This window comes from Manis javanica, chromosome 8 (genome assembly GCF_040802235.1).
Source record: "Manis javanica isolate MJ-LG chromosome 8, MJ_LKY, whole genome shotgun sequence".
Taxonomy (NCBI): Eukaryota; Metazoa; Chordata; class Mammalia; order Pholidota; family Manidae; genus Manis; species Manis javanica.
Genome location: NC_133163.1, coordinates 81,385,476 through 81,412,657, shown reverse-complemented (window position 1 = coordinate 81,412,657; position 27,182 = coordinate 81,385,476). Strand labels below are relative to the sequence as shown.

Below are 27,182 nucleotides of genomic sequence, written 5' to 3'. Positions count from 1 at the left end.
AAGAAATTCTGCCATGCTGTAAAGTGTAAGCTGTGGGATTAGGGTGACGAGAATGCAGGGTGTATCAGAGTTGGAAGGCAGTGAGTTGAAAAGACTGCCATTACACCAAAAGAAGTGTCCAGGTTGCATTAAAGTCTTAGAGCCAGAGGTAGGGGTGCAGATAGAGAGGCAGTGAAGTGCGCTGGTGGGGGGTGGAGTTGGGCCTACACAGTGGTGGATGGTGAGATTATCTGCGTATTCTGGTTCCCATAGGGGTATGTCTGCCAGGGGGCAGAGGGGTTGTCCTTCTGTATGGAAGGAGTAGTTGGAAATATTAAGGGGCACGGCGGCCAGCAGTGGGCGCTCTAGTGATGCGCACAAGGAACAATTGGTGGTGTTGAGGGTGTGGTTGAGAAAGATGGTGGTGTCTTGAATGAGCTGTAACCAAGAGTAGGAGGAATAAGAAGATGAAGAGGCGCCGTCAAGAGTTTGGATAATGACTTTTTCGGAATGTCTGATATCTGATGCAACTTGAGAGATATGGGAGTGAGAAGGAACATACTCTTGAGAGATATGAAGGGTACCATGGGAGGTCGAGGACCCTCCCCATAGTAAACGGAGGCTGTGACTCCAGCAGCTCATCGAGAGTCCCAGGGATCTGGGATTGATAAGCAGAATGAGCGGTTGGGATATTTCATGAAACGGTTGGAGGAGTAATACTGTGGGTACTGGGAGTTACCCATGTAGTGAATGGCGCAAGAGCAGTAGGGACATCTCCCATAGGTGTCTGGCCATCGCCTACAATAGGCTTGTTTTTGGTCATAGAGGAAGCAGAGGTAGGGAGAATAGGGGTAGCTGCTAGTGAACACTTTGGTGGAGGAAGGAAAGTGGAGGTATAAAGGCTCAGAGCAGCTTTTCAGAGGGCAGTCTGATGTGGCAATGAGGGCAGTAACTTTTGTTTGATGCTGTGTGTAAGTCTGTCTGACTTTGAATCCCCATACAAAGGAGGCTGGGGTGGCAGGGAAGACAATAGGAATGAGGGAAAAAAGCGAGAGAGCAGTAAAGGAGGAAAAAGTCATGATTTGGGTTTGGATGGCAAAGGGGGTGAACAGGATTTTGGAGGAAAGAGGACAGTAAGGTCAGGAGTCTGGAGGGAGGGAGAGTCTGTAAACTTTTGTAGGTTAAGAGATCTTTTAGGTGAAGTGGGGACAGAATGGTAAGGGGCGCCCTGAATGTTAGTTTATGAGCTTCCTTCTGCAAGAGCTGTCCAGCGGCTAATGCCTGTAGGCAGGGGGCCCATCCCCGAACTGTGGGGTCTAATTGCTTGGAGAAATAAGCTACTGGGACAAAGGATGGGCCATAATATTGGCCTAGGACTCCTAGAGCTTGACTGGACCTCTCATGAATGTATAATGAGAAGGGCTTCGACAAATCAGGAAGATGGAGATCCGGGGCTTCCACAAGGGCTCGATGGAGCTTAGTGAAGGAGTGTCAGGGTGAGGAGGATAATGGTTCTTCAGTGGGGCCCTTGTTGAGGTCGTATAGGGCTCTTGCCAACAGGGAGAAGTTAGGGATCCACGCTCTAAAATACTCAGCCAGGCCTAAAAAGGAAAGGATTTCTGTCTTGGTTTTGGGAACGGGCAGGTCAGAGAGGGGCCATTTTCTGTCTAAGATAATGGACTTTCTTTGTTGATAGAAGGAATCTGAGGTAACTGACAGGAGGGGAAGAGATTTGAGCTTTGATGGGGGATACTCGGTAACTTCTGGAAGCTAGAAGGTTAAGTAGGGAGGCAGTGTCAAGTTGAGACCGTTCCCATGAGGGACTGCAGAGTAGAAGATCATCCATGTATTGTAATAAGGTGGACTCGGAATGATCATGATTAAACTGTTTGAGGTCCTGAGCTATGACCTGTCCAAAAATATGGGGACACTCTCAGAAGCTTTGTGGCAAAACTGTCCAAGTGAGTTGTTCAGAATGTCTTGTGTATGGGTCCGTCCAGGTGAAGATGAAAAAATCTTGGGAGCAGGGGTCTAGAGGGATAGAAAAACGGGTCCTTGAGATCTAGGACTGAGAAGTGGGATGCTGAAGCAGGGAACTGCGATAAAAGGGTGTATGGATTTGGAACTAAGGGATGGATAGGGACAACAGCCATGTTGATGAGGCGAAGGTCTTGGGTGAGGTGGAAAGATCCATTGTTTTTTTTTAACAGCTAATATGGGGGTATTAAATGGGGAGTGAGTGGGTCTGAGGTAATTTTTAAGAGATCTTGAATGATGGGTTGGAGGCCTATGAGGGCTGAAGTGGTTAGGGGATATTGGACCTGACAGATATACTGAGAGGGGTCTCATAATTTGATAGAGGCAGGAGGACATAGAGCCACGGAGGGGCTTGTAATGTCCCAAACTTTGGGATTTACAGGGTGTATGAGGGCAAAACTGGAGCTTTCTTTGGGTAGAGGGGGGTCGTCAGCTATGAGGGCCATTAGAAAGGGAGTACTGGGGGCTGTGGGAGTGGATATATTTGTGGAAACGTGGAGGAGGGAAAGGATGTCCCATCCTAGTAAAGCGATGGGACACTGGGGCATAACTAGGAAGGAGTGGGAGAAAGTTATGGGATTGTCTTGGATTGTGCATAAAAAGTGGGGGGGGGGGTTAATGGGAAAATCTGTTTACTTTCTACCCCGACTATAGGAGTAATGGCAGACGTGGTAGGGCCCCGGTATTCTCACAAGACTGAGAAGGTGGCTCTTGTATCTAGGAGGAAGGAGATGGGGCGACCGTCTACTATTAAAGTAACCCTGGGCTCTTGTTTGGTGATGGAAATGGTTGGGCGAGAAGCCCCCAGGCTCCATCAATCTTCTTCTGCCAGCCCCACTATGGCGGGCTTAGGATGGGGGTTGTTCGTCCAGCCTCCCCTTCGGGTGGCTGGGCAATCAGACCTCCAGTGGCCCTTTTTGTGGCATCTGGGGCATGGGATGGTATTACATCTGTGGGAGGGGCATGCCCTTGACTAATGCCCTTCTTTTCTGCACTTGAAACAAGCTCTTAGGGGGGGGCTTGTTTGTAGAGGGGCGCCCAGGTTGTGGTTTTATCAGCTGGGCCAACATTTGGAAATTGGCCTGATCAGGCTTTTGTTTATGGCGTTCTTTCTCCTCCTCCCGGTTATGGAAGACTTTAAAGGCTACTGTTAGGATCTCAGTCTGTGGGGTAGCGGGGCCCTGTTCTAAGTTTTTGAGTTTAGCTTTAATGTCAGGGTAGCTTTGAGCTAGGAAGTATGTTATAAGGACATGTCTTCTATCAGGCATTTCTGGGTCAAGGCTGGTATACTGTAGTAGGGCTTGAGTGAGTCTGTCTAAGCTATGTCCTGGAGGGGGGGCGATAATTTTGGGAGGCCCTCGGACCGAGTTTGAGGGGGACTGAAGGGTTCTGGCGCAGTCTGTGGGGGAGTGACGCTGTCCAGCTGCGCCTAGTCGAGCAGGTCCTGAAGTGCAGAAGGGGGGGCAAAGAAAAGAAAGAAAGAACTGGGAAGGCTGACGCTCCCACACGTCGCTAGCCAGCAGCCCAGCTGCTTGTCTCGGCTGCTTCAGTTGGGCTTGAACTCATGACTCTGAGGTTAAAAGTCCCATGCTCTACCGACTGAGCTACAGCAGGGCTCCAGTTGCTTATGGAATGCATAAACAATGTTCTTTGTTCTCCATTCCTGCCACATCGGCCAGTGGGGGAAGGGCATAGCTAGAAACAGGGGTGGTGTTTCTACACATCTTCAAGGTCTCCCTATTTTCAGAGTGAGGAGTCTTGGCTCGTCTTCGAGGACAAGATATGTTTTTGTGGACAGATAACTTCCAAGGACTGCACCGGTTGTTCTTAAGCTTGTGCTTTCCTATGCTGCGTTTAGACATGGGGGAAGGTGCTTTCCCATTCTGCCTACAAACATCTGAGAAGACAAAGGCGGTCTCCAACAGGGGAGAAACAGGTGATGAGGGCAAAGACGGAGGAGGCCCCCAGGACCTAGTTAAAGGGGGGATGAAAGGCTCAGTCCTAATCTGCGGGGGACAGAGGCGGAGGAGGTGAGATGGAGGAGGCAACGGTGGGGGAGGAAGGAAGAAGGGCTGTTGTAGGAGAGGAAGGGGTAGGGAGTGAACAGGAGGCTTCTGCGGGGGCAGCGGCTTGCAGGCTAGGAGAACTTGGGGGGGTGGGGGGAGGAGGAGGTGGAAAGCTTTGATATAGGGAATCTCCTTCCATTTTTTCAGGTGCTGGCAGTAGTTAAAGAGATTGCGAGTGATGTTAGGATCAAGAGTTCCCCCTGCGGGCCATTGGTTGTTATTGTCTAGGGGGTATGTCGGCCAATCTTGGGAGCAGTATTTACGGAGAAGTTTTGGTTTTGTATCAGGTGTCAGGGAGAGGGTGGCCAGATGCTTGAACAGGCATTCAAGAGGTGAACTTTCAGGGAGGGATGAGGAGGCTCCCATGGCTGAAGGACAGAGAAGGAGACAAACAGGGGAAGATGAACAGAGATCCTTGGACTGGAGGCAGACCACAAGGAGACAAATGGCGTCCCCGATGATCCTTGGTGGTCTGCAGTAACTCGTATACGAGTCGGAATATTTAGGAAGTGTGGGTCGTCACCCAGACTTCCCTAAGAAGGCAGAGTGCCGGAGTCACGAGGTACCTAGTACTAGGAATTTTCCGCGGATGGAATGTATTTCGGCAGACAGAACAGATGGAGGAGGGGGGAAAAAGGGAGCGTTCTCATCCGCAATGGAGTCACATCGTTTATGGCTGTTGGAGGAGGGGCCTGAGGGTCTGTCCCAGCTGTGAAGGCCTGAGGCAGCGATTTATGGCTGTTGGAGGGGGGCCTGAGGGTCTGCAGTAGCCATGAAGGCCTGAGGCGGCGATTTATGGCTGTTGGAGGGGGGCCTGAGGGTCTGCTGCAGCCGTGAAGGCCAGAGGCGGGGAGAGTTCCCTCCGCATCCCCGAGCTTCAGGGCCTTGCCAGACGATCACGGTCAATGGCGCTGCGATAGCTTGGGGAAGAGTGGCCCACTCCGGGGGAAAACTTACCTAAAGGCCAGAGAGGAGTGGTGAGTGTGATGAGCCAGCGCCGGAAAAAGAGGACGAGGGCAAGCTGCTGCTGGTGTCGGGGGGAAGACGGGGCCCAGTTGGGGTGCCCCGTCTCCCAGGTTTCGGCACCAATGAAAAGAAAGGAGCGACACACAGCAACAATCCACCAGAGAATTCTGCTTTATTAGGGAAAGGTGCTGGGTTATATAGGAAGGGGCATGAGCTGATTGAGGTGTCACTTCTACGGGGCTGGTGGCTATTGGCTAGGTGCTGGGAGTGGGAGGGGGGAGAGAGGTGATTGGTCTTCTGGTGGCGCCGTCGGGAACTGAGGACCCGGAAGAGAAGCCGGAAGTTCACCATCTTACTGGTGGGGGCCCCTCAGACCGGGCCTCAGTGAATGAGGATTCTCACCATGTGTAGGCAGAGAAGGGTCAACTATGGGGATCAACTGTTACTCTGAAAGTTGTGGTTGGGGGTGCTCCTGTCCTGGAGGAGCCCTTGGGAGTGCCAGACACTCAACGGTCACTTCCAGGTTCCAAAAGGACATTTAAGTTGACCATGAAGGGAAGACTTACCGAATTGAAGGCTGGTGTTGGGTAAGAAGAATGACCTGGGAAATGGACAGTGAGCCCATGAAGCAGGACTGGGCAGTGAGGGTTCCCAGAGAAGCTCAGATTCCCAGAGGAAGAGCTAAGTCAACAGGAGAACATCATCTGAAGTCACGGCACCAATGAAAAGGTATCTTACCATGACCCTCCTTACCCCAGAACTACTCAGGAGACAAGGGCCCACGAAGAGATTTTATTAGCTGAAAGAGAAAATGGCTTCCCCCAGAGAGAGGGAGCAGCAGTTCGTGGGTGAGGAAGTACGTTTTTAAGGAGTATGGGTAGGGTGTGTTCTGCATTAGTGATTGAATCTTAAGGGCTGAGCGACCACCTGGTCATTGGTGATTAGATCTTAAGGGGTGGGGGTCTTAGTGCGCCAGAATTTGCCTTCACCAATATTGTCAGACTGACCTCTATTAGCAATCTCGTGGCTGGGGAAGAAGTTGAGACTAGTTTAAAGACTGTCCCATCTGTCTAACAAGGTGACTAAAATATCCTTGGACTTGGTTAATTCAATCAAAACACTTTTCATAGATGTATGTTTAGGACTGGGGGATGTCACAAAACTAAGTAAACGATTAGCTCTCCTTGTAGCGGTACAGACACAATTTCATAATCTAACCAGGGGAGGAGGCAGGAGTCTACAGGGGAGCGTCCTGGAGAAGCCAGTCTTGCGTGCTGTTCCAGAAGTGACTCCAGTGAGAAAGGATGGAGTGATAACCTCAACGATTTAACCCGTTTCCTCCGGGCATAACCTTCACTCTGACTTTTAACAGGATATTTGAGAGACTGCGGCACGCCATTCCTCCTCCCGCACTCTTTCATTGTCCGCTCTTGAGCCACGCCCCCGGATTCCGGACCTACACTCGAGCCAATAAAATTGCGCCCCAACGATCACAGGCCGGAGAAGGGAAGACTCCAGCCAATGGGAAACCAATTATACGCAAAGGGGAAATAAAATATTTTAGTGGTGTCTTTGGGCCAATAAGGAGCAAAGATCGTGCACCCGTTGGGAGCGCGCCCCCTAGAGGACCTGCTGCTTCCTGAAGCACATGACCAGGAAGCTGAAATAGCGCAGCCCCACCTCCTAGTCTGTAGGTAGCGCGATGGGTTACGCTTCCAATGGCTGGCAGAACCTTCTGTCACGTGCAGTTTTTGCAGGCCCAGAGGGCTCTGGAAGGTCATGTGATACTAAACGTTTCCGCGACCCTCCCCAATGGGAAAGAAGAGACGCCTTCATGAGACCGGGGATTGGTTTATCTTCGGCAATAATAGCATGGCGGGGGCGGGGTTAGCGTATCACGTGCTGTGGGACAGATCGGGGCGGGACAGTCCACCGGTTGCGGGGAAAAGCTGTGCGCGCTGCGCGCAGGCGCCCTGAGGACCCGGTAGCGGCGGTGGTGGTGGTTGCGGCGACAGCAGGGGGGAAGAGAGCCGGGTCCTTGGCCGAAGCGGGAGGCAGTGGTGGCGGCCATGGCGGCAGATGGAGAGCGATCCCCGCTACTCTCCGAGCCCATCGACGGTGGTGCTGGCGGCAATGGACCAGTGGGGTCGAGCGGGAGTGGGCCTGGGCCCGGGGGAGGCCTGACCCCTTCCGCGCCTCCGTACGGATCCGGTAAACATGCCCCGCCCCAGGGTAAGCGGGGGCGGGTCCGCTTGTTCCCGGGGTACCCTGGAGAGTCGGGAGGGGAGGGGCCTGGCGCGGAGGCGGGGCCCAAGCGCCAGGTGCGGAGTTGTTCACCTGTGACTGGGTGACAGTTACTTCATTCCGGAATGGCAACGGGAGTTTGGGAACGCGAGGGGGTTCTAAGGAAGCTGATGGAATTACGGATTATAAGAAGCCCGCCGAGCTTGGGCAGAAGGACTGAGGACCAGAAGGCGTTCCATGACCCCGTGGAGCATCAGTGGGGGTGCCTGCAAGTGATGCCAGCTCTTCTTTTACCTTCCTCTCCAGCATTTCCCCCGTTCCCAGAGGGACACCCAGCCGTGTTGCCTGGGAAGGACCCACCCCCCTACTCACCCCTGACTAGCCCGGACAGCGGCAGTGCCCCCATGATTACCTGCCGAGTTTGCCAGTCTCTCATCAACGTGGAAGGCAAGATGCATCAGCATGTAGTCAAATGTGGTGTCTGCAATGAAGCCACTGTGAGTTACATATCTATACATATCTGTGAGATGGGCCTTTTTTCCTGGATCCTGTTTCTGATCCCTTGATTCTAGGCCCTGACTTTCAGGTATTTGCCAAGTGCTTTTAATGAAACCCAGGTTTTAGTTCCAGGAATGTCACACAGCCATTTCCCCAAAAGCCACTCACCAAAGCTAATGTTTTCCGTCCCTCACCTTCATACCTGGATACTTAAGCCCTGTTTTTATTTGCAAATCCCATGCTGTATGCCTTTCTTTCTTTTCTCTTCCCTGGCTAAGACATCTCTCTGATTTCTCTTCAGAAGGTATTTTTTGGAGGAAATGGAAGGGATCAGAATTAGAGGTTTGCTTACTGATGTCCCCATTATTCTGTAGCCAATCAAGAATGCACCTCCAGGGAAAAAATATGTTAGATGCCCCTGTAACTGTCTCCTCATCTGCAAAGTGACTTCCCAGCGGATTGCCTGCCCTCGGCCCTACTGGTAAGAGGCATAAGGTGGAGAAGGGCATCCTTGGGGAAAATTGGAAGGCCAAAAAATGATGAATGTTTAAAGAATGGTAAAGGTGAGAGAGTCTGGTGTTTATTTAGGAGAAAAAGCTAAAGATAGTTATGGTTCTAGTGTGTTACAGCCACCTTTCTCATCTCTCAATAAAAAGATTAGGATGAAGTGCTGTCCTTTTGGAAAATTGAGAGTCTCGGGGACTGAGTGGATTATCCTAAAGGGAAATTAGGGACTTGAAGTTTAAGCAGTGCTCTTCCTCGGGGATTCTGTGAGAGGGTTGGGGGACAGGGAGGTATCTTAAATGTACAGGAAGTAGAGGAACTTAAGCAGGCAAGGAGTGGGGGATATGAAAGTGGTGTAGGAATTCTTAGGATCAGAAATTTTTTAAACAGTTTTTTCTCTTCTACAGCAAAAGAATCATCAACCTGGGACCTGTGCATCCAGGACCTCTGAGTCCTGAACCACAACCTGTGGGTGTCAGGGTCATCTGTGGACATTGCAAGAATACTTTTCTGGTGAGGAGGAGTATTGGAAAGACCTGGGGAAAAAACCCAGGAGTAATCATGGATGTATTTCTGAGTTACAATGATGAATCCTGAAAAGGTCTGTTCTATGAGGACCTGTTTCCCATCCTTCTCTGCCTCAGGGCTCACACTTAAAGATGATCTTGCTTCTACTATTAAATGGTTTCTTCGTTTTTCTTTCTCCTTAGTGGACAGAGTTCACAGACCGAACCTTGGCCCGTTGCCCACACTGCAGAAAAGTGTAAGTGATTAGTGAGTAGCATCATTGAGCTGGTAGTTGGGTAATGTGTATGGAGTAAAAATTAGAGGGCCGTTGCAAACATCCATTTGTTTGTCTCCCCGCAGGTCATCCATTGGGCGTAGATATCCACGGAAGAGATGTATTTGCTGCTTCTTGCTTGGCTTACTGTTGGCAGTCGCTGCCACTGGCCTTGCTGTGAGTAAACGTGATCCAACACCTTTTGTTCTTCAGCTTCATCTCCATAGACTCAGATTTGGAAAATGGCTATGCTAAAAAGGAGTGTGAGAAATCAGTGGATTTTTGTTTGTTTGTTCTTTTAATGTACAAATGAACTGAAGTTGAAGGAACTGATAAGCAATCTTCGCTGTTACTATAGGAGTAAAAATCTGCCATCGTCTTTACTCAGTGAATAGGACAATACAGTGACTTAAACTAAAAGTTTAGGAAACCTGGATCAATTATCAAACAGTGAAAATAATTAACAGATGTCTGGGATTGTTGAGTATGTTCTGGCCCAGGGGAAGGAAGCAGAACTGTCTTTGAAAAGATCTCAGACCTTTGGATAGGAACCAGAGACTGAAGCTTGAGTTCTGTGTTACTGTCACTAGGGCTTATAGAAAGTGGTGAGCTCAACAATAATTCATTGTTCTTTTTCTTCATCAGTTTGGCACATGGAAGCATGCACAGCGATATGGAGGCATCTATGCAGCTTGGGCATTTGTCATCCTGTTGGCTGTGCTGTGTTTGGGCCGGGCCTTCTATTGGGCCTGTATGAAGGTCAGCCACCCTGTCCAGAACTTTTCCTGAGCCCCATGATGATCCACAGACTGCCTGGCCCCTCCCTGGTGGGGACAGTGACACTACAAAGGGAGCCATGGTAAAAGGCTCCTAGAGTTTCTGTAAGGGGAGCCAAGCAGCTGCCTGCCTTTTCCCTGGGGAGAGGTAGGATGGAACCAGGCCCTCACCTAGGCTTAGAGGGGTAGGTAAGACCACTGCTGGTCATCCGCTTTCCTCCAAGGGTTGCTGTGTTTAAGGTGAAGTAGGCAAAATGTCCCTAAACCAGGGTCCTACAAGAGGGTTCTAGCCTTGTCTTTCCTTTATGCTCTGAGAGCCATTCCTGTCCCTTACACAGTCCAGGGCAAGTGGGCGGGGGTGGGTAGCCCTGGGGGTTTCCCCTCCTGTTGTACACCATTAGGACTGCTGCTGCTATTGCACTTCACCAGGGGCTGGCTCTGATCTCAGTACCCTCAGCCTCCTCTCCCACCATTCTGTCCTGTGGGGGTGGAGTCAGCTGCTGCTCTGTACAGAACCACAGGAATTGATATGTGTATATAACTATTTAATGTGGGGTATATTCCCCCATCCTGTTTCCCTTAATTCCTCTTTCCAACTTTACCCCCCAGTTGCACCATTTAACTGGGCTAGGTAGGGTTGCTGTATTGGTGGAAATTAGGGACTCATCCTATGCTTGTAAATAAATAAGGTCATGACTCTATTCTTTTCCAGTTGTTAATCTTTATGTATGAAAGATGGGAATTTGCAGCCCAAAAGGGGGTAGAATACAAAGACAGCAAGACTGAAACTATGGCTCTTTATTTGCATGTGGACAGTTCAAAGAAAATCATCAGTAGCTTTTGTTTAAAGTAAAAAAAAAAGGGAGGGGGGGACTTTGGGCTTAAATCTGTCAGTAGAAGCCTGGATGAGAGATTCTTTTTAGAAGGAAAATACAATGCATATCTCTAGAGAGCAGTTTTTAAAGAAGCTGTGGGGGTTTTGTTAAGGGTTAAGCTAGTTTTGGGGGGCTTATTTCCCAGGCTCAGAGTGATTTGGGGGAGGTATCATAGTGCTAGGTATAGGGTGATGGGACAGTGGTCACTGCCCAGGGCCTTGGATCGGATCTTGCTGTCACACAACGCAGGTAAGAGAGAGTGAGACAACAGAAAGTAATCAAGGCGCCAACCAACATTTTTGGATCGAGCATTCATCATGTAGGTCCAGAAGGTGTAGGCATAGGCCATGTTGGGGTAGAGATGCCGGAAACTGTCAGCCAGTGGCACAGCCTGCAGCAACTCCCCAAAGCCTTGACGCTCTTGTGGAGTGAAGCCAGCATTCTTTTTGTTTCCCTTGGGGTTGCGAAGGTCAATTTCTTCATGAGCCACATTAAGATCCCCACATAGCACAAGGGGCTTGCAGGAAGCCAACCCCTTCAGGAACTTGCGAAAAGCTTCATCCCAGCGCTGTCTGTAATCCAGGCGCACCAGACCCCGGCCTGCATTAGGTACATAGGCTGTTACCAGCACAAATGTGTCAAATTCAGCCACAATCACTCGGCCTTCCTGATCATGTTCCTCCTCACCTGAAATGAAACAACCAGCATAAAGTATGAAAGAGAAAGCAAAGAACAAAAGAATCCAAACTAGGGCTGGCCTAGGATATTAGCAATTAGCTTGGAAGAGCTCCAGTGTTATGAATAAACAGGATCTCACCAATGCCATAGGAGACTTTGAGTGGGCACTGGCGGGACAGCAGGCCCACACCACTGTACCCTTCCTTATCTGAGGGAGCTGACCAGTACTGATGGGATAGTCCAGGCAGCTCCTGCAGTTCAGGTGGCAGTTTGTTCTCTGAACATTTCGTCTCTTGGAGGCACAGGATATCTGGGGCTTCTTCCTTTACCCACTGTGAATGAAATGCAAGGTCAAAAACTTACTGATTCAGCAAACATTTATTCAAGAATCTATGCACCTCATATTAGAGATACACAGGTGAGACATAGTTGGTGAGCATAAGGCATTTAAGAATCTAGCAGCACAATAAACATAAATTATGTAACTGGCAACGAATGGAGAGTGTTACACGAACACAGATTGTTTTTTCCATAGGCAATGGATAACTGGCTACGATTTTTAAGTAGTTACTTAAATGGAGACTATGCTGGAGACAAAATGGAGCAAGTCCAGTAACAAGGTTTTTTTCAACATGCTGTGTAAAAGATGATATTAAACAAGACAATGGCAATGGAGGTTAAGGAATGGACATTTAGGAAATGGAATAGTTATGACTTGGTGAGACACCTCCTTCTACCTCTCCCAAAAGAAAACTAAAGACAAGGTAAAAATAAAACCTACGTACTGAGGGCTGAAATGGGAAAAGGCGATTAAACTCCAAGCTCACCCAACACTAAAGAATGTCTTCCCTTTCTCGAATTACACTCACATCTAAGCCTTTCTTCTTAATCCAGGCTCGAAGCCCATCCACATTCCAGGAGCAAATTTTTAGTGTGGCTGACTTGCCACCGGGTGACGTTTTTTTATCTGGGGGGTCCTCATACAGGGCTGGCCCCTCTCCTGCTGCCTCTTTTTCGTTTTTCTTTGCTCCCGATTTACTCTTCTTGACCTCTGGCTCTGTAAAATAAGTAACGCATAGTGATCAAAGTTGGTGGTAACTTTGATCCAGATTTAACTAGACCCGCAGAGCCTGCAGCTGCCGCGACTTCTTCACAAAATCTTCAAAAAAGTACTGAATCGGTCCCTACTTCCCTTTCATCAATAGAAATACCCCCATCGCAGCCTCTAGGCGGAGGAACCCATTTCATTATCTTACCAATCTTGGGCTCTTCACCCTCTTCGGCCACCGATCCCTTTTTCCCACGCTTTGGCATCACTGAAACGAAAGCCTTTCTGAACCTGTTCCACGTGGCCCACCGCAGCAGTATTTTTGTGGGGTTGCCTACAGATGCAAATAAGTCGTGAAACCAGGTAAAGTTGGGAAAAAGCCTCCTTCCTCAGGTGAGACTTGGTGCGGGGGTGCAAACCCTACTGTCTGAATCCTTTCCTCGCCTCCGTGCACGATAGGCCCTTCAGCCCCTCACCCACTAGATCGTTTCATACTGCCTGAACCCTCCTCGCGAGATCTGCACCCCCCCCACCCCCGCTACTCGAAGGCCTTATTGAAGGGTCCCGACTTAGTTCTGCCTATCAGACGTCCACAGAAGCCCCCCCCCACACCTGCTGAGCAAAAGACCCGCACTCTGCACCTGACCTACTCGGGTCGCAGGCGAGCTCCTCCTTACCGGAGCACAAAGAATGGAACACGCTGTGTTCCCACGTGGGTAACTGGCATGGTCACGTGACCTGTCGTGCGCTCACGCGGTGGAGGAATATGGGTGATTGGTCTGTCTGGAGCCACGTGACAAAGAAGCTCGGCCTTCCTCCAGTCTTCGTGTTTCCAAGTGATTGAAGGCCCAACACTCCAATTCTCGGACTGTTTATAAGCGTGCCAGATGCACGACTCATTCTGCCACTCTGACTGAAGATCCCAGAGCTGTGCAAGGGGAAAAAAAACTCAGTGGAGAAGGCTGGGCTGGACCACGGGAGAGAGGCAGAGGAACACGCAGGAATAAAAGGAGCAGACGCCGGCTCAGCAACTCTGGCAGTTAGGCGGACAGGCCCCTGAAAGGACCTTGTGAGTCGCCGTGACGACAGGGGAGGGGTTGGCGGGGGCGTCCCACCCACGTGAGTTCTTTGGGGTCTGTCCGTTGACGCGTGTGGCCCCGCCGGCGGGGGCTTGAACTCTTCTGCGCTCCGGAGTCTGCGCTCCCGTGTAGTCTGGTGAAGGTTGCACTTCTCCAGTGTAGCTAGGAGCGCTGCCGGCGTTTTCTTTCTGGCCCGGCCATGCCGACGGTGCTGGGTTTTGAAGGCAGCGCCAACAAGGTCGGTGTAGGAGTTGTCCGGGATGGCCAGGTACTGGCGAACCCCCGGCGGACTTATATTACACCTCCCGGCACAGGTGCGTGACCAAGGAATTTATAGTTTGCGGCGCGCTTCGCACAGCGTCACCTTCCATTTTCCTAAACACTAGTGCAGTAAGGCGTGGAAAGTATCCGAGTCTCAGATTATGTGACAGTATTAATGTCACAAGGCTGATGGATAGAAGAGTCACAGGCACCTGGACTTGGATCTTCTGGGTTCGTTCAGCTTTTATTGAGCGCCTTTTATGTGCTAGTCAGCTGGCTACTAGATACAAAAGTAGATGTTATGAGCCTGCCGACGTCGGACATATACACAGAACTTCAAGACAAACAGGATGACGTAGGTGCGATCAGATTATTCTAGAATGAGGAGTGTAAAGACTCCCAGCTCAGGTGTCAGAACTGGCTGTCTTTGCAAATTCATATTCGGTGTTTGTTTTTGGACTTATGTCTCTTACTCTTAAAATGACAATAATACCTGTATCATTGGGTCTTGGGAGTTACATGGAAGTACCAAACACATTACAACTTTAATTAAGTGTTATTTGTAAGTTATTATATCCTGCCTCTGCTCTAAAACACCTGACTGCATAGGAGAGGGCAACTGACTTGCATATTCCTGAAAAGCCTCCCTGAACCAGTTATGTTGGGACGGGTTGCTCGTTAAAAATATGTATTTATCTTTAGTGCTCACTCTTCCAGGTATTTTGGTGCCAGGAATATGAAGATAAATAGCCAGTGCTTTGAGGTAGTCATGATTAAACTGGGGAAACTACAGTTAATTACAATGCTATAGTTGCTATATGTAACCATGCAAAGGGTTTGTAGGATCACAGAGAAGATCACTAGAAGGTATGAGGTAAGTATGACTTGAATTGAGTCCTGAAGGCTGAGTAGAAGGAGTTGGGTATAAAGAAGGGAATTTCTGAGAGCTCTTCAGCCTAGCTAAACTGAACAGGCTAGAAAGAATATACCTGAAAATCTGGAAGACAAGGATGCTTAAGGAGAGTAAAAGGGATTCTTCCTATGTTATATTAACGTTAAAAATAAAATAGCCAGTTATTTTGCCAGCAAAACAAATTTATTCAGGAATAGCAGACATGCAATTCAGGATTTATAAGCTACAGCAAAACCACAGGCAAGTTCCTGAGTGGTTCAGAACCTGAAAACAAAGAGGGAGCCCACTCTTTTATAAGGGAAAGGGGAAATTGGGATGGGTAGTTACAAACAACAAGGCCCCTGGAGTAAATTCGGAGTGTAGTGGCTTTTCATTAGCTGAATTATAGTAAGCTCTCATTGGCTGGGCTGTTGCTGGGCAAGGAGAAAATCTTTCTTCCTTCTGTTGGGTTAGTATACTTGACCCTTGAACAACACAGGTTTGAACTGCTCAGATTCACTTTCATGTGAATTTTTTTTGGTAACTATAATGGAAATTTTTTGGAGATTTGAGACAATTAGAAAAACATTTTCTGTTCTCTAGCTGACTTTATTGTAAGATAAATCATAAATATAACATACAAAATCTGTGTTAATTAACTTTATGTTATTTCTTCTGGTCAACAGTAGGCTATTAGTAGTTATGTTTTTAGAGTCAAAAGTTACACATAGATTTCGACTATATGGGTTTTGGCGCCCTTAACCCTCCTTTTGTTCAAGGGTCAACTGCATAGGCTTCTTCCTGTTGGGAATGCAAGGTAGCTCTCTCTGTTGGGGTCTGTAAATGAGGACAAGTGGTAGGGCATGAGAGTCCTCTTCTAGTCTTCCAAATCCATTTTGAATGTGGTCCCTTACTCAGTTTCACAAGAACTAAAACACTTGTTTTTTTTACTTTTACCCACTTTAGCTGTAGAAAAATTAGATGAACTCTGACCTGTGTCCATCTTATAGGATTCCTTCCAGGTGATACTGCCAGGCACCACCGAGCCGTTATCCTGGACCTGCTGCAGGAAGCCCTAACAGAGGCTGGATTGACCCACCAGGATATTGACTGCATTGCCTACACCAAAGGTATGGCTGGGAGAGAGGTCAACAATGGAAGAATATACCTGGCAAATGGCCAGGTACCAAACTTGCCTCTCACATCCCCTACTTCCCCCAATTCTGTTTTTCCAAATCTTTATAGGTGCTAACTCCCATTTCTATCCCCCTAGGCCCTGGCATGGGTGCCCCACTGGTTTCAGTGGCTGTTGTGGCCCGTACTCTGGCCCAGCTGTGGAATAAGCCATTGCTTGGTGTGAACCACTGTATAGGCCACATTGAGATGGGCCGCCTCATCACTGGAGCCAGCAACCCAACTGTGCTGTATGTCAGTGGAGGAAATACACAGGTATTTAGAGTATCCATCATCCCTCCTTGATTTCTAAGGCAGTGTAACAGCAACTTTCATGTTCTACCTGAGTAGTAGGAATTTCAGGAACAAAGCTGACTCATCTGAATCTAAAATTTTATTAATGAGAAAACCCACAACAAAATTGATAACATTGCGGATTGGAGCAGGGTGATCAGAACAGTAGATGACTTTCATGCATGTGCTTATAAAAGTGAAGACTTTCCAATTTAGAAAAGCAAATAATGATCAGGATTGGAGCCTTCAAAATAACAAAAGGATTTTCACTTTTATTATTTTGAAGCTTACTTTTTCTGTGAATCTTAGCAGTTAAAACTAAGGGGCACTACTTGATTTGTTTCTTTATGATAACTCTGTTTCATTTTACATTATTGGTGGTAAATGTATAGTAGTTGTTATTCTAAGAGTTTTCTGTCCTGTGAAAATATAAATGACTTTAAAAACCCTATGTAAATAGTAGAAGGTATTTTAAGTTGGCGGCTGAAGTTGTTTGGTGGGGATTGAAGAATTCCAGCCACCTTCTCCCACAGAACACAAGATGGGGGTCATTATCCAGTTTATGAAAGGGTTATGTTCCAAAACTTCATTTTGTGAAACAGTTATTTTGAAGCATACATTCCCGTGAAAATGACGTGGGGACTTTAACAAGTAGAGAGCAACTAACTGGTTGAGGCCTGAAGGATGACACACAAGGTTAGGGACGTGGGGTGTGGAAAGTAGGAGGCTTACAAGACTTAATGAAGAGGAGCAGTGGTAGTTTTTTCTTCTTTTCCTCTTCCCTTTTGAAGCGTGCTTAGATGTGAAAAATGGGGGGGGTGATTGGGTAGAGAGGAGAGAATAACAGAAGTGAAAAGGCAGGATTTTTTCTTTGCCATGTGGCCAGCCATTTGACAGAAGAGTAAGATTACAATCTACATCAGAGCAGAAGGAAATCCTTAGCAGCACCAGAAAGGAAAAGGGATTTCTTACGGGAAGCACTCACTGTCAGTACTTCGGAGCATGTGTGTCAGTGGGTGATATTCTCTCTGCTAGAAATTGGTCACAGAGGAAGAATGGACAGGAGTTGATTGCCAGTGCTGAGCTGGAAGGGCCATTAATCTGACCTAATAAGGGATTTTTGAGATTTTTCACCCCTACCTCTTCTCTTGTTTCCAAATGCCACTACCCTGGTAGGATTAGAAAGATGGTTCCCTGCCTCTGTGCAGCAAAGCCTGCTCCTAGTGCACACTCTCAGGACTGCTTTTAAAAGCTATACCAGGAACCTCCATTCTAGCAAAATGTTTTTGAAATGATGGTTTGCTTCTGTCCTGATGTAAATTGCCTTCCTTCTGTAGATTAGGAATCTGCTCTGGGAATTTTCAGGATATATATAGGCTTCTCAGATGAAAGCTCTGAAGGAGTATCCATTCAGGGCTTTAGAAAGTACTTTTTTTCCGTTTCTCACTGGAAGCTCTAATGGCCATGTTGATTTTCTGCTGTGTTCTTCCCCAAAGCCAAATACTCCTCTTTACAGACTTGAGGTTTAATGGACATCCTTATCACTCTTAGGTGATTGCATATTCAGAACGTCGTTACCGCATCTTTGGGGAAACCATCGATATTGCTGTGGGTAATTGTCTGGATCGTTTTGCTCGAGTACTGAAGGTAAGCTATTGGGGCTACAGGGAACCTAAGATGTGGAGGGATTTCTGGGGAGCTGTGGAAATGGAGGGACAAAGTAAATTAGCTTCCTATGTTTCCTGGATATCTGACTTCATCCTCTTTTTCCTTCTGTTAGATTTCCAATGACCCAAGTCCAGGCTACAACATTGAACAGCTGGCTAAGCGGTAAGGGAACATAGGTGGAAGGGAAGGGGCTGACTGGTGGTGCTGCGGGGATTTCCCTGTATGTAAATTAATGAGGTTTGGGAGGGGCTGTGGAGGGTGCACAGCCAGCTTACTACAGGCTTAGCACCATGTGTACTCATGTTTATGTCCCCACTCAGAGGGAAGAAGCTAGTGGAGCTGCCATACACTGTAAAGGGGATGGACGTCTCATTCTCGGGGATCCTTTCTTTTATTGAGGTGAGTGTGGCACAGGTGAGGAGCTGAGCATTTCTGTGCTTTTTAATGAAGTTTATCCGTTTTGCTCATCATGTACTGTCACCTTATAGCATAGTACTGACCTGTATTACATGCTGAATAAATTCATGTAGCAAAATTTATTGAACGTCTGTGTGCCAGGCACTGTTCTAGGCAGTATCAATAGAGGATGGAGCAAAACGAAAATACCTGTGTATTGGAGTTCATGTTCCAATGAGACAGATAAAATAAAATAAAAAACTAAAAAAGAGGAAAGAGAATACAATAAAAAGGGCCAGATGGTGATAAGTGCTAGGGAGAAAAATTAAGCAGACTAAGAGAGGGGAGAATGGAGGGTAAGGGTGCCAGGGCAAATATCTGTAGTTACTGAATCTTGCATGAATGCTGCCCATTCTGTACCTCAGTGCCAGTGAAAGGCAAAGCATTGGTGTGGGATGTGCTAGTGGGTTGAAGTGTAAAACATAGTGGTCATCTGAGTGCACTAATTTTTGCTGTCACGTCATCCCCAAACCACTATTCATTGTTTTTGGGGGGTTTTTTGGTATCAATATACACTTACATGAACAACATTGTAGTTACTAGATTCCCCCCATTATCAAGTCCCCACCATTACAGTCACTGTCCATCAGCATAATAAGATGCTATAGAATCACTACTTGTCTTCTCTGTGCTACACTGCCTTCCTGTGCACCCCCTACATTATGTGTGCTAATGATAATGCCCCTTTTACTCCTTATCCTTCCCTTCCCACCCATCCTCCCCAGTCCCTTTCCCTTTGGTAATAACTGTTAGTCCATTCTTGGGTTCTGTGAGTCTGTTGCTGTTTTGTTCCTTCAGTTTTTCTTTGTTCTTATACTCCACAGATGAGTGAAATCATTTGGTACTTGTCTTTCTCTGCCTGGTTTATTTCACTGAGCATAATACCCTCTAGCTCCATCCATGTTGTTGCAAATGGTAGGATTTGTTTTCTTCTTATGGCTTAATAATATTCCATTGTGTCTATATACCACATCTTTATCAATTTATCTACTAATGGACACTTAGGTTGCTTCCATTTCTTGGCTATTGTAAATAGTGATGCAATAAACATAGGGGTGCATATGTCTTTTTGAAACTGGGCTTCTGCATTCTTAGGGGAAATTTCTAGGAGTGGAATTCCTGGGTCAAATGGTATTTCTATTTTTAGTTTTTTGAGGAACCTCCATACTGCTTTCCACAAAGGTTGAACTAATTTACATTCCCACCAGCAGTGTAGGAGAGTTCCCCTTTCTCCACATCCTTGCCAACATTTGTTGTTTTTCTTTTGGATGTTGGCCATTCTAACTGGTGTTGGGTGATATCTCACTGTGGTTTTAATTTGCATTTCTCTGATGATTAGAGAGGTGGAGCATCTTCTCATGTGCCTGTTGGCCATCTGAATTTCTTCTTTGGAGAAGTGTCTGTTCAGACCTCTGCCCATTTTTTAATTGGCTTATTTACTTTTTGTTTATTGAGGTACAAGAGCTCTGTATATTTTGGATGTCCAGCCCTTATTGGATATGTCATTTATGAATATATTCTCCCATACTGTTGGATGCCTTTTTGTTGTACTGATGGTATCCTTTGCTGTACAGAAGCTTTTTAGTTTGATATAGTTCCACTTGTTCATTTTTGCTTTAGTGTCCCTTGCGTGTGGAGATATGTTCATGAAGACGGTGCTCATGTTTACATTCAAGAGAGTTTTGCCTATATTTTCTTCTAAGAGTTTTATGGTCTCATGACATACATTCAGGTCTTTGAATCCATTTCGAGTTTACTTTTGTGTATGGACTTAGACAGTAATCCAGTTTCATTCTCTTACATGTAACTGTCCAGTTTTGACAACACCAGCTGTAGAAGAGGCTGTCATTTCCCCATTGTGTATCCATGGCTCCTTTATCATATATTAATTGACCATATATGCTTGGGTTAATATCTGGACTCTCTATTCTGTTCCACTGGTCTGTGGGTCTGTTCTTGTGCCGGTACCAAATTGTCTTGAGTACTGTGGCTTTATAGTAAAGCTTGAAGTTGGGGAGCATAATCCCCCTTGCTTTATTCTTCCTTCTCAGTATTGCTTTGGCTATTTGAGGTCTTTTGTGGTTCCATATGAATTTTAGAACTATTTGTTCCAGTTGGTTGAAGAATACTGTTGGTATTTTGATAAGAATTGCATTGAATCTGTAGATTGCTTTAGGAAGGATAGCCATTTTAACGATATTAATTCTTCCTACCCAATGGGATGAATTTCCATTTATTAGTATCCTCTAATTTCTCTTAGGAGTGTCTTGTAGTTTTTAGGGTATACGTCTTTCACTTCCTTGATTAGGTTTATTCCTAGGTATTTAATTCTTTTTGATGCAATTGTGAATGGAATTGTTTTCCTGATTTCTCTTTCTGTTAGTTCATCATTAGTGTATAGGAATGCAACAGATTTCTGTGTATTAATTTTGTATCCTGCAACTTTGCTGAATTCAGATATTAGGTCTGGTAGTTTTGGAGTGGACTCTTTAGGGTTTTTTATGTACAATATCATGTCATCTGCAAACAGTGACAGTTTGACTTCTTCCTTACTAATTTAGATGCCTTTTATTTCTTTGTGTTGTCTGATTGCTGAGGCTAGGACCTCCAATACTATGTTGAATAAAAGTGGGAAGAGTGGGCATCCTTGTCTTGTTCCTGATCTTAGAGGAAATGCTTTCAGCTTCTGACTGTTAAGTATGATGTTGGCTCTGGGTTTGTCATATATGGATTTTATTATGTTGAGGTACTTGCCCTCCATACCCATTTTGTTGAGAGTTTGTATCATGAATGGATGTTGAATTCTGTCAAATGCTCTTTCAGCATCTATGGAAATGATCATGTGGTTTTTGTCCTTCTTTTTGTTGATATGGTGGATGATGTTGATGTATTTTCAAATGTTGTACCATCCTTGCATCCCTGGGATGAGTCCAATTTCATTATGGTGTATGATCCTCTTGATGTGTTTTTGAATTCGTTTTGCTAATGTTTTGTTGAGTATTTTTGCATCTATGTTTATCAGGGATATTGGTCTGTAATTTTCTTTTTTTGTGGTGTCTTTTCCTGGTTTGTTATTAGGGTGATGCTGGCCTCATAGAATGAATTTGGAAGTATTCCTTCCTCTTCTACTTTTTGGAAAACTTTAAGGAGGATGGGTATTAGATTTTCACTAAATGTTTGTTAAAATTCTGTGGTGAAGCCATCTGGTCCAGGATTTTTGTTCTTAGGTAGTTTTTTGATTATCAGTTCAATTTTGTTGCTGGTAATTGGTCAGGACCGATTTTCTGTTTCTTTCTGGGTCACCCTTGGAAGGTTGTATTTTTCTAGAAAGTTGTCCATTTCTTCTAAGTTATCCAGTTTGCTGGCATATAATTTTTCATAGTATTCTCTAATAATTCTTTGTATTTCTGTGGTGTCCGTAGTGATTTTTCCTTTCTCATTTCTGATTCTGTTTATGTGTGCAGACTCTCTTTTTTTCTTGATAAGTCTGTCTGGGTGTTTATCTATTTTGTTTATTTTCTCAAAAAAACTAGCTCCTGCTTTCATTGATTCTTTCTATTGTTTTATTCTCAATTTTATTTATTTCTGCTCTAATCTTTTTTATGTCCCTCCTTCTACTGACTTTGGGCCTCATTTGTTCTTCTTTTTCTAGTTTCGTTAATTGTGAGTTTAGACTGTTCATATGGGATTGTTCTTCTTTCCTGAGGTAGCCTGTATTGCAATATACTTCCCTGTTAGCACTGCTTTCACTGAGTCCCACAGAAGTTGGGGCATTGTGCTGTTGTTTTCATTTGTCTCCATACATTGCTTGATCTCTGTTTTAATTTGGTCATTGATCCATTGATTGTTTAGGAGCATGTTGTTAAGCCTCCATGTGTTTGTGAGCCTTTTTCTTTTCTTTGTACAATTTATTTCTAGTTTTATACCATTGTGATCTGAGAAGTTGGTTAGTATAATTGCAATCTTTCTGAATTTACTGAGGCTCTTTTTGTGCCCTAGTATGTGGTCTGTTCTGGAAAATGTTCTGTGTACACTTGAAAAGAATGTGTATTCTGCTGCTTTTGGGTGTAGAGGTCTATAGATGTCTGTTAGGTCCATCTGTTCTAATGTGTTGTTCAGTGCCTCTGTCTCCTTACTTATTTTCTGTCTGGTTTATCTGTCCTTTGGAGTGAGTGGAGTGTCGAAGTCTCCTAGAATGAATGCATTGCATTCTATTTCCCCTTTTAATTCTGTTAGTATTTGTTTCACATATGTAGGTGCTCCTTTGTTGGGTGCATAGATATTTATAATGGTTATATCCTCTTGTTGGATTGACCCCTTTATCATTAAGTAATGTCCTTTGTCTCTTGTGACTTTCTTTGTTTTGAAGTCTATTTTGTCTGATACAAGTACTGCAGCTCCTCCTTTTTTCTCTCTATTAGTTGCATGAAATATCATTTTGCATCCCTTCACTTTCAGTCTGTGTATGTCTTTGGGTTTGAAGTGAGTCTCTTGTAGGCAACATATAATTGAGTCTTGTTTTTTTTATCCATTCAGTGACTCTATGTCTTTTGATTGGTGCATTCAGTCCATTTACATTTAGGGTGATTATCGATAGGTGTGTACTTATTGCCATTGCAGGCTGTAGATTCGTGGTTACCAAAGGTTCAAGGGTAACCTCCTTACTATCTAAGAGTCTAACTTAACTCACTTAGTATGCTATTAAAAATACAATCTAAAGGTTCTTTTTTCCCCCTCCTTTTTTCCTCCTCCATTCTTTATATATTAGGTATCATATTCTGTACTCTTTGTCTATCCCTTTTTATTATCTCTGATGAGAGCTATGAAACCTTAGGAGCACTTCCATCTATAGCAGTCCCTCCAAAATATACTGTAGATATGGTTTGTGGGAACTAAATTCTCTCAGCTTTTGTGTATCTGGAAATTGTTTAATCCCTCCTTCAAATTTAAATGATAATCTTGCTGGATAAAATATTCTTGGTTGGAGGACCTCCTGCTGCTTTGCATTAAATATATCATGCCACTCCCTTCTGGCCTGTAAGGTTTCTGCTGACAAGTCTGATGATAGCCTGATGGGTTTTCCTTTGTATGTAATCTTATTTTTCTCTGGCTTCTTTTAATAGTCTGTCCTTATCCTTGATCTTTGCCATTTTAATTACTATGTGTCTTGGTATTGTCTTCCTTGGGTCCCTTGTGTTGGGAGATCTGTGCACCTCCATGGCCTGAGGGACTATCTTCTTCACCATATTGAGGAAGTTTTCAGCAATTACCTCCTCAAAGACACTTTCTATCCCTTTTTCTCTCTCTCTTCTTCTTCTGGTACCCCTGTAATGCGAATATTGTTCCATTTGGATTGGTCACACAGTTCTCTCAATATTCTTTAATTCTTAGAGATCCTTTTTTCTCTCTGTCCCTCAGCTTCTTTGTATTGCTCTTCTCTAATTTCTATTTCATTTATCATCTCCGCCACTGTATCTCATCTGCTTTTAATACCTCCCATTGTGCTGTTCAACGACTGGATCTCTGTCCTCAATTCGTTCCTGAGTTCTTTAATATTTTTCTGTACCTCCATGAACATGTTAATGATTTTTATTTTGAAATCTCTTTCAAGCAGATTCATGAGGTAGATTTCATTTGAATCTCTCTCAGGTCTATTCACAATTTTGCTTTGAACCCGGTTCCTTTGATGTCTCCTAATTGGTCTGTGGTGCCCTCTAGTGCCCAGAAGCCCTACTCCTTGGAGCTGCTCATCCCCTGGAGCAATGTCGGTGATTGCAGGGCAGCGAGGTTGCTGCTTGGGGGGAGAAAAGAGCTGTTTCCTGCTTCCCAGCTGCTATGCCTGTCCACACTGCCAGAACCAGTGGGTCGAACACACAGGTGTAAGCTTCTGTGCTTTGTGTTTGTAGCTGCCATAGGCGGGGCTTCCCTCTGTCTGCCTGATGCCTGGGCAGGGTTTGCCAGTTTGCGAACCTGAGCCAGCTGCAGACTAGCCAGGAGGAAGACACAGCAGGCTGCATATCACTGTGGTGGGCCTTGGAGCTGCATAGCCAGCCAGCAGGATGGAGCCCCTGAAGATCGTTTAAGCTCCCAACCTGCTGGGTGGAGTGCACCCAAACAATTTTGTGTACCTGTCCTTTCTCCTGAGCAGTAAGCTCTGTGCAATCCTTGCCTCTTTAGCAGCCCTCTTGCTTTTAGGAAATCTCTCAGACTGCCCACCCAGATCAGCCGGATATGAATCCCTGTTTTCCACAAGCACCTGGAATCTCCATCTCTCCACCTGTCTTAGGTTTCCAACCACACTGAATCACCAGAGCACCATGCAATGTAGGTTTGTGCTCCCAGAGCAGATCTCCAAGGCTAGGTGTTCAGCAGTCCCAGGCCTCCACTCCCTCTCCGCTCTGTTTCTCTTCCTCCTGCCAGTGAGCTGGGGTGGGGTAAGGGCTTGGGCCCTGCCAGGTCACAGCTTTGGTATGTTACCCTGTTCTGTGAGGTCTGCTCTTTTCTCCAGGTGTGTGCAGTCTGGTGTAGCCTTCTCTCCTGTTGCTCTTTCAGGATTAGTTGTATTAAGTTATATTTTTGTATTATATGTGGTTTTAGGAGGAGGTCTCTGTCTCACCTCTCATGCCGCCATCTTTAATCCAGTCCTTTGAAGCAGTTCTATGTGCAGAACTATAATGATTATCTGAAATCAGATCAGCTGGAACTTTGATTTTGGACTTGTAGCTTCTAGAACTATAAGAAAATAAGTTTCTGCTGCTTAAACCTGTGCCCACCAAACTATTTATTCCTTGTTAATGAACTTCCTAAGAGCCTTTTTTTCCCCTGTTAACTTTCAACTTTTGCATACTGGAAAGCTGACTGACAGCCTTTCAGTTGATTTTGCTGCCTCATTTGGCATGTGTGGTTTCTTGACAAGCTGCCCAGAACATGGTGAAAGACAACCACAATTAAACTGGCCTCATAGTCAGCAGTGGTTTTCTGCAACAATGTGGTTTTTCCTTAAATTAGCAGTGGTCCTGTCTCTCTCTTGACCTGGCTGCAGGAAAGAGTCCACTATTCATTATTTTAGCTGTTTGCTTTCTCTTTAATTATAGGATGCAGCCCAGCGGATGCTGGCCACAGGCGAGTGTACTCCTGAGGATCTGTGTTTCTCCCTGCAGGTAATGGAGTAAAAAGCTGGGACAGGAAGGTGGGGCTGGAGGAGTTTGTGTATAATAGAACTAAACTGGGATTGCACCTTGTCTGTCCCTGACAGGAAACCGTGTTTGCAATGCTGGTAGAGATCACAGAGCGAGCCATGGCACATTGTGGCTCCCAGGAGGCCCTCATCGTAGGAGGTGTAGGGTGTATGTGTCATTGAACTGTGTTCTTCCTCCCTATTCTTGGGCATGTGCACCTTTCTCTTAATATTTTGGATCTCTAAGGGCTTTAAGAAGTACTAGTTTTTGCTTCCCAGTCTTTGCCCCCTATATCCCCACTTCATTTTCCTAAGTAAATGCACATGTAGTGTACAGCCCAGCCATGGGGAAATGGTTAAAACTTAAGATATCCCTACTTCCTACCTCTCTGTAGGTAATAGGAGGCTACAGGAAATGATGGAGACAATGTGCCAGGAACGTGGAGCCCAGCTTTTTGCCACAGATGAGAGGTGAAGGCCCTTTCCCTTTCTTTATTTCTTTTTTTTTTTTCCTCCCTCCAATTACTGTGATTTTTCTACTCTTAGACCCCAAGTCATATCTTTTCCTTTCCAGATTCTGCATTGACAATGGGGCCATGATAGCCCATGCTGGATGGGAGATGTTTCGGGCCGGACACAGGACCCCGCTTAGTGATTCTGGAGTCACACAGAGGTGAGTACCCCCCTGGAAAGGGTTGGATAGGATTATGTGGGAGGTAGGCAAAAAGTCAGCAGGAAAAAAGGTCCAGATTCAGGAGTGCTGAGAAGAATGGAAGATGCCAAGGGATAGCTGTCCACCAAGTTTTTCCTGTTCTTTTTACAGGTATCGGACAGACGAAGTAGAAGTGACCTGGAGGGACTAACAAGATTGTCAGGATCAGAGTAGATAGTAATGCCCTCAGTGGAGTCTCAGGGGCCCTGGGCCTTAATCTCTATGCTGACGTGCGAGCCCTGGCAAGGCTAGGGACTCCCATTTCCCATCCACTTGAACCTCAAGTTGACTAAGCAATAAAATATTTTTGGTTTCGTATGTTGTTAATAGACTTGTATTGTTCAGGAATAATACAGAGGAGTTCGCCCTGGATAAATTCTTGCTGATGGGGTGAACGGCACCAGAGGCAGGAGTCAGAGCTGCACCCTGGCTGACTGCATGTACCCTGGGAGCTGTTGCTCTGGAGCTGAGATTGAGTGGATATCTCATGTACTCTTCCAACATCCCCTTCATAATATTATTATCATAACTAATATAATTTTAGTATCAGACTTTGTGCTAACTGCTTTACATTCATCATCTCATTTAAATTCTTTGAGGTAAGTACTCAGGACTTCCCTCAAAATGGACTGGAGCTCCTCTAATTTTGTGTTACTTTGTAACTCAAGAGTAGAACTGTTTCTCTTCCATATGCTGACTCCTATGTCTCTTACATATACTTCATTGGTGGGCTTGAGCGGGCCTCCAGGTACACATCCCTCCGCCCACCACCACTGCCAGAACCAGTCTCATCATGCCCTTCATCTTGTTTATGTTAGCCACCACAAGACGTCCCGAACTACCAAGTCACCTCTCATCTTTTACATTTCAGTAACCATTACTTTCCCATCTACCTTCCTCTTCCAACACCTGAAGTTCTTCTGTGCTCTCTGAAACTAACAGGCAATTAGAAAATTCCCTATATTCTTCAACTTTCAATTAGCAAAATTCCCTATATCCTCCACCTTTTTCTGAATGT

At 45.8% G+C, this 27,182-nt stretch overlaps 3 protein-coding genes across 8 annotated transcripts; 2 read left to right on the top strand and 1 right to left on the bottom strand.

Moving 5' to 3' along the window:
• The first annotated feature begins 6,956 nt into the window (after positions 1–6,956).
• Positions 6,957–10,552, top strand: PIP4P1 (phosphatidylinositol-4,5-bisphosphate 4-phosphatase 1). Of its 2 annotated transcripts, none has more exons than XM_017670312.3 (7): positions 6,957–7,280; positions 7,599–7,789; positions 8,165–8,271; positions 8,702–8,807; positions 9,005–9,057; positions 9,162–9,252; positions 9,721–10,552. In XM_017670312.3, exons 1-7 carry the CDS (start codon positions 7,118–7,120, stop codon positions 9,862–9,864), a joined length of 855 nt encoding a protein of 284 aa, XP_017525801.3. In that variant the 5' UTR covers positions 6,957–7,117; the 3' UTR covers positions 9,865–10,552. The 2 variants fall into 2 exon arrangements, with proteins under 2 accessions (XP_017525801.3, XP_017525802.3); XM_017670313.3 differs by having other exon boundaries at positions 6,960–7,259.
• Positions 10,553–10,634: 82 nt separating this feature from the next.
• APEX1 (apurinic/apyrimidinic endodeoxyribonuclease 1) lies at positions 10,635–13,216 on the bottom strand. Of its 5 annotated transcripts, none has more exons than XM_017670306.3 (5): positions 13,130–13,216; positions 12,661–12,786; positions 12,274–12,461; positions 11,544–11,736; positions 10,635–11,413 (listed from the first exon to the last, which is right to left on the bottom strand). In XM_017670306.3, the coding sequence occupies exons 2-5, from the start codon at positions 12,716–12,718 to the stop codon at positions 10,896–10,898; spliced, it is 957 nt and encodes a 318-aa protein (XP_017525795.3). In that variant the 5' UTR covers positions 12,719–12,786; positions 13,130–13,216; the 3' UTR covers positions 10,635–10,895. The 5 variants fall into 5 exon arrangements, with proteins under 5 accessions (XP_017525795.3, XP_017525794.3, XP_017525796.3 ...); XM_017670305.3 differs by having other exon boundaries at positions 13,103–13,197; XM_017670307.3 differs by having other exon boundaries at positions 13,099–13,191.
• Positions 13,217–13,544: 328 nt separating this feature from the next.
• Positions 13,545–26,482, top strand: OSGEP (O-sialoglycoprotein endopeptidase). The gene is made up of 11 exons (XM_017670303.3): positions 13,545–13,845; positions 15,695–15,814; positions 15,958–16,133; positions 17,703–17,798; positions 17,932–17,981; positions 18,140–18,218; positions 25,370–25,435; positions 25,531–25,621; positions 25,848–25,923; positions 26,027–26,125; positions 26,276–26,482. The coding sequence occupies exons 1-11, from the start codon at positions 13,731–13,733 to the stop codon at positions 26,313–26,315; spliced, it is 1,008 nt and encodes a 335-aa protein (XP_017525792.1). The 5' UTR covers positions 13,545–13,730; the 3' UTR covers positions 26,316–26,482.
• The last annotated feature ends 700 nt before the right edge of the window (positions 26,483–27,182 follow it).

Excerpts from the sequence above, each read along its gene's own strand:
- APEX1 (XM_017670306.3), bottom strand. The coding sequence starts at position 12,718 with ATGCCAAAGCGTGGGAAAAAGGGATCGGTGGCCGAAGAGGGTGAAGAG. Across the intron at positions 11,737-12,273 it reads TTAAGAAGAAAGGCTTAGAT|TGGGTAAAGGAAGAAGCCCC; the intron begins GTGAGTGTAATT and ends TTTCATTCACAG. Across the intron at positions 11,414-11,543 it reads CAAAGTCTCCTATGGCATTG|GTGAGGAGGAACATGATCAG; the intron begins GTGAGATCCTGT and ends GTTTCATTTCAG.
- PIP4P1 (XM_017670312.3), top strand. The coding sequence starts at position 7,118 with ATGGCGGCAGATGGAGAGCGATCCCCGCTACTCTCCGAGCCCATCGAC. Across the intron at positions 9,058-9,161 it reads TGCCCACACTGCAGAAAAGT|GTCATCCATTGGGCGTAGAT; the intron begins GTAAGTGATTAG and ends GTCTCCCCGCAG. Across the intron at positions 9,253-9,720 it reads TCGCTGCCACTGGCCTTGCT|TTTGGCACATGGAAGCATGC; the intron begins GTGAGTAAACGT and ends TTTCTTCATCAG.
- OSGEP (XM_017670303.3), top strand. The coding sequence starts at position 13,731 with ATGCCGACGGTGCTGGGTTTTGAAGGCAGCGCCAACAAGGTCGGTGTA. Across the intron at positions 17,982-18,139 it reads ATTGAACAGCTGGCTAAGCG|AGGGAAGAAGCTAGTGGAGC; the intron begins GTAAGGGAACAT and ends GTCCCCACTCAG. Across the intron at positions 18,219-25,369 it reads GGATCCTTTCTTTTATTGAG|GATGCAGCCCAGCGGATGCT; the intron begins GTGAGTGTGGCA and ends CTTTAATTATAG.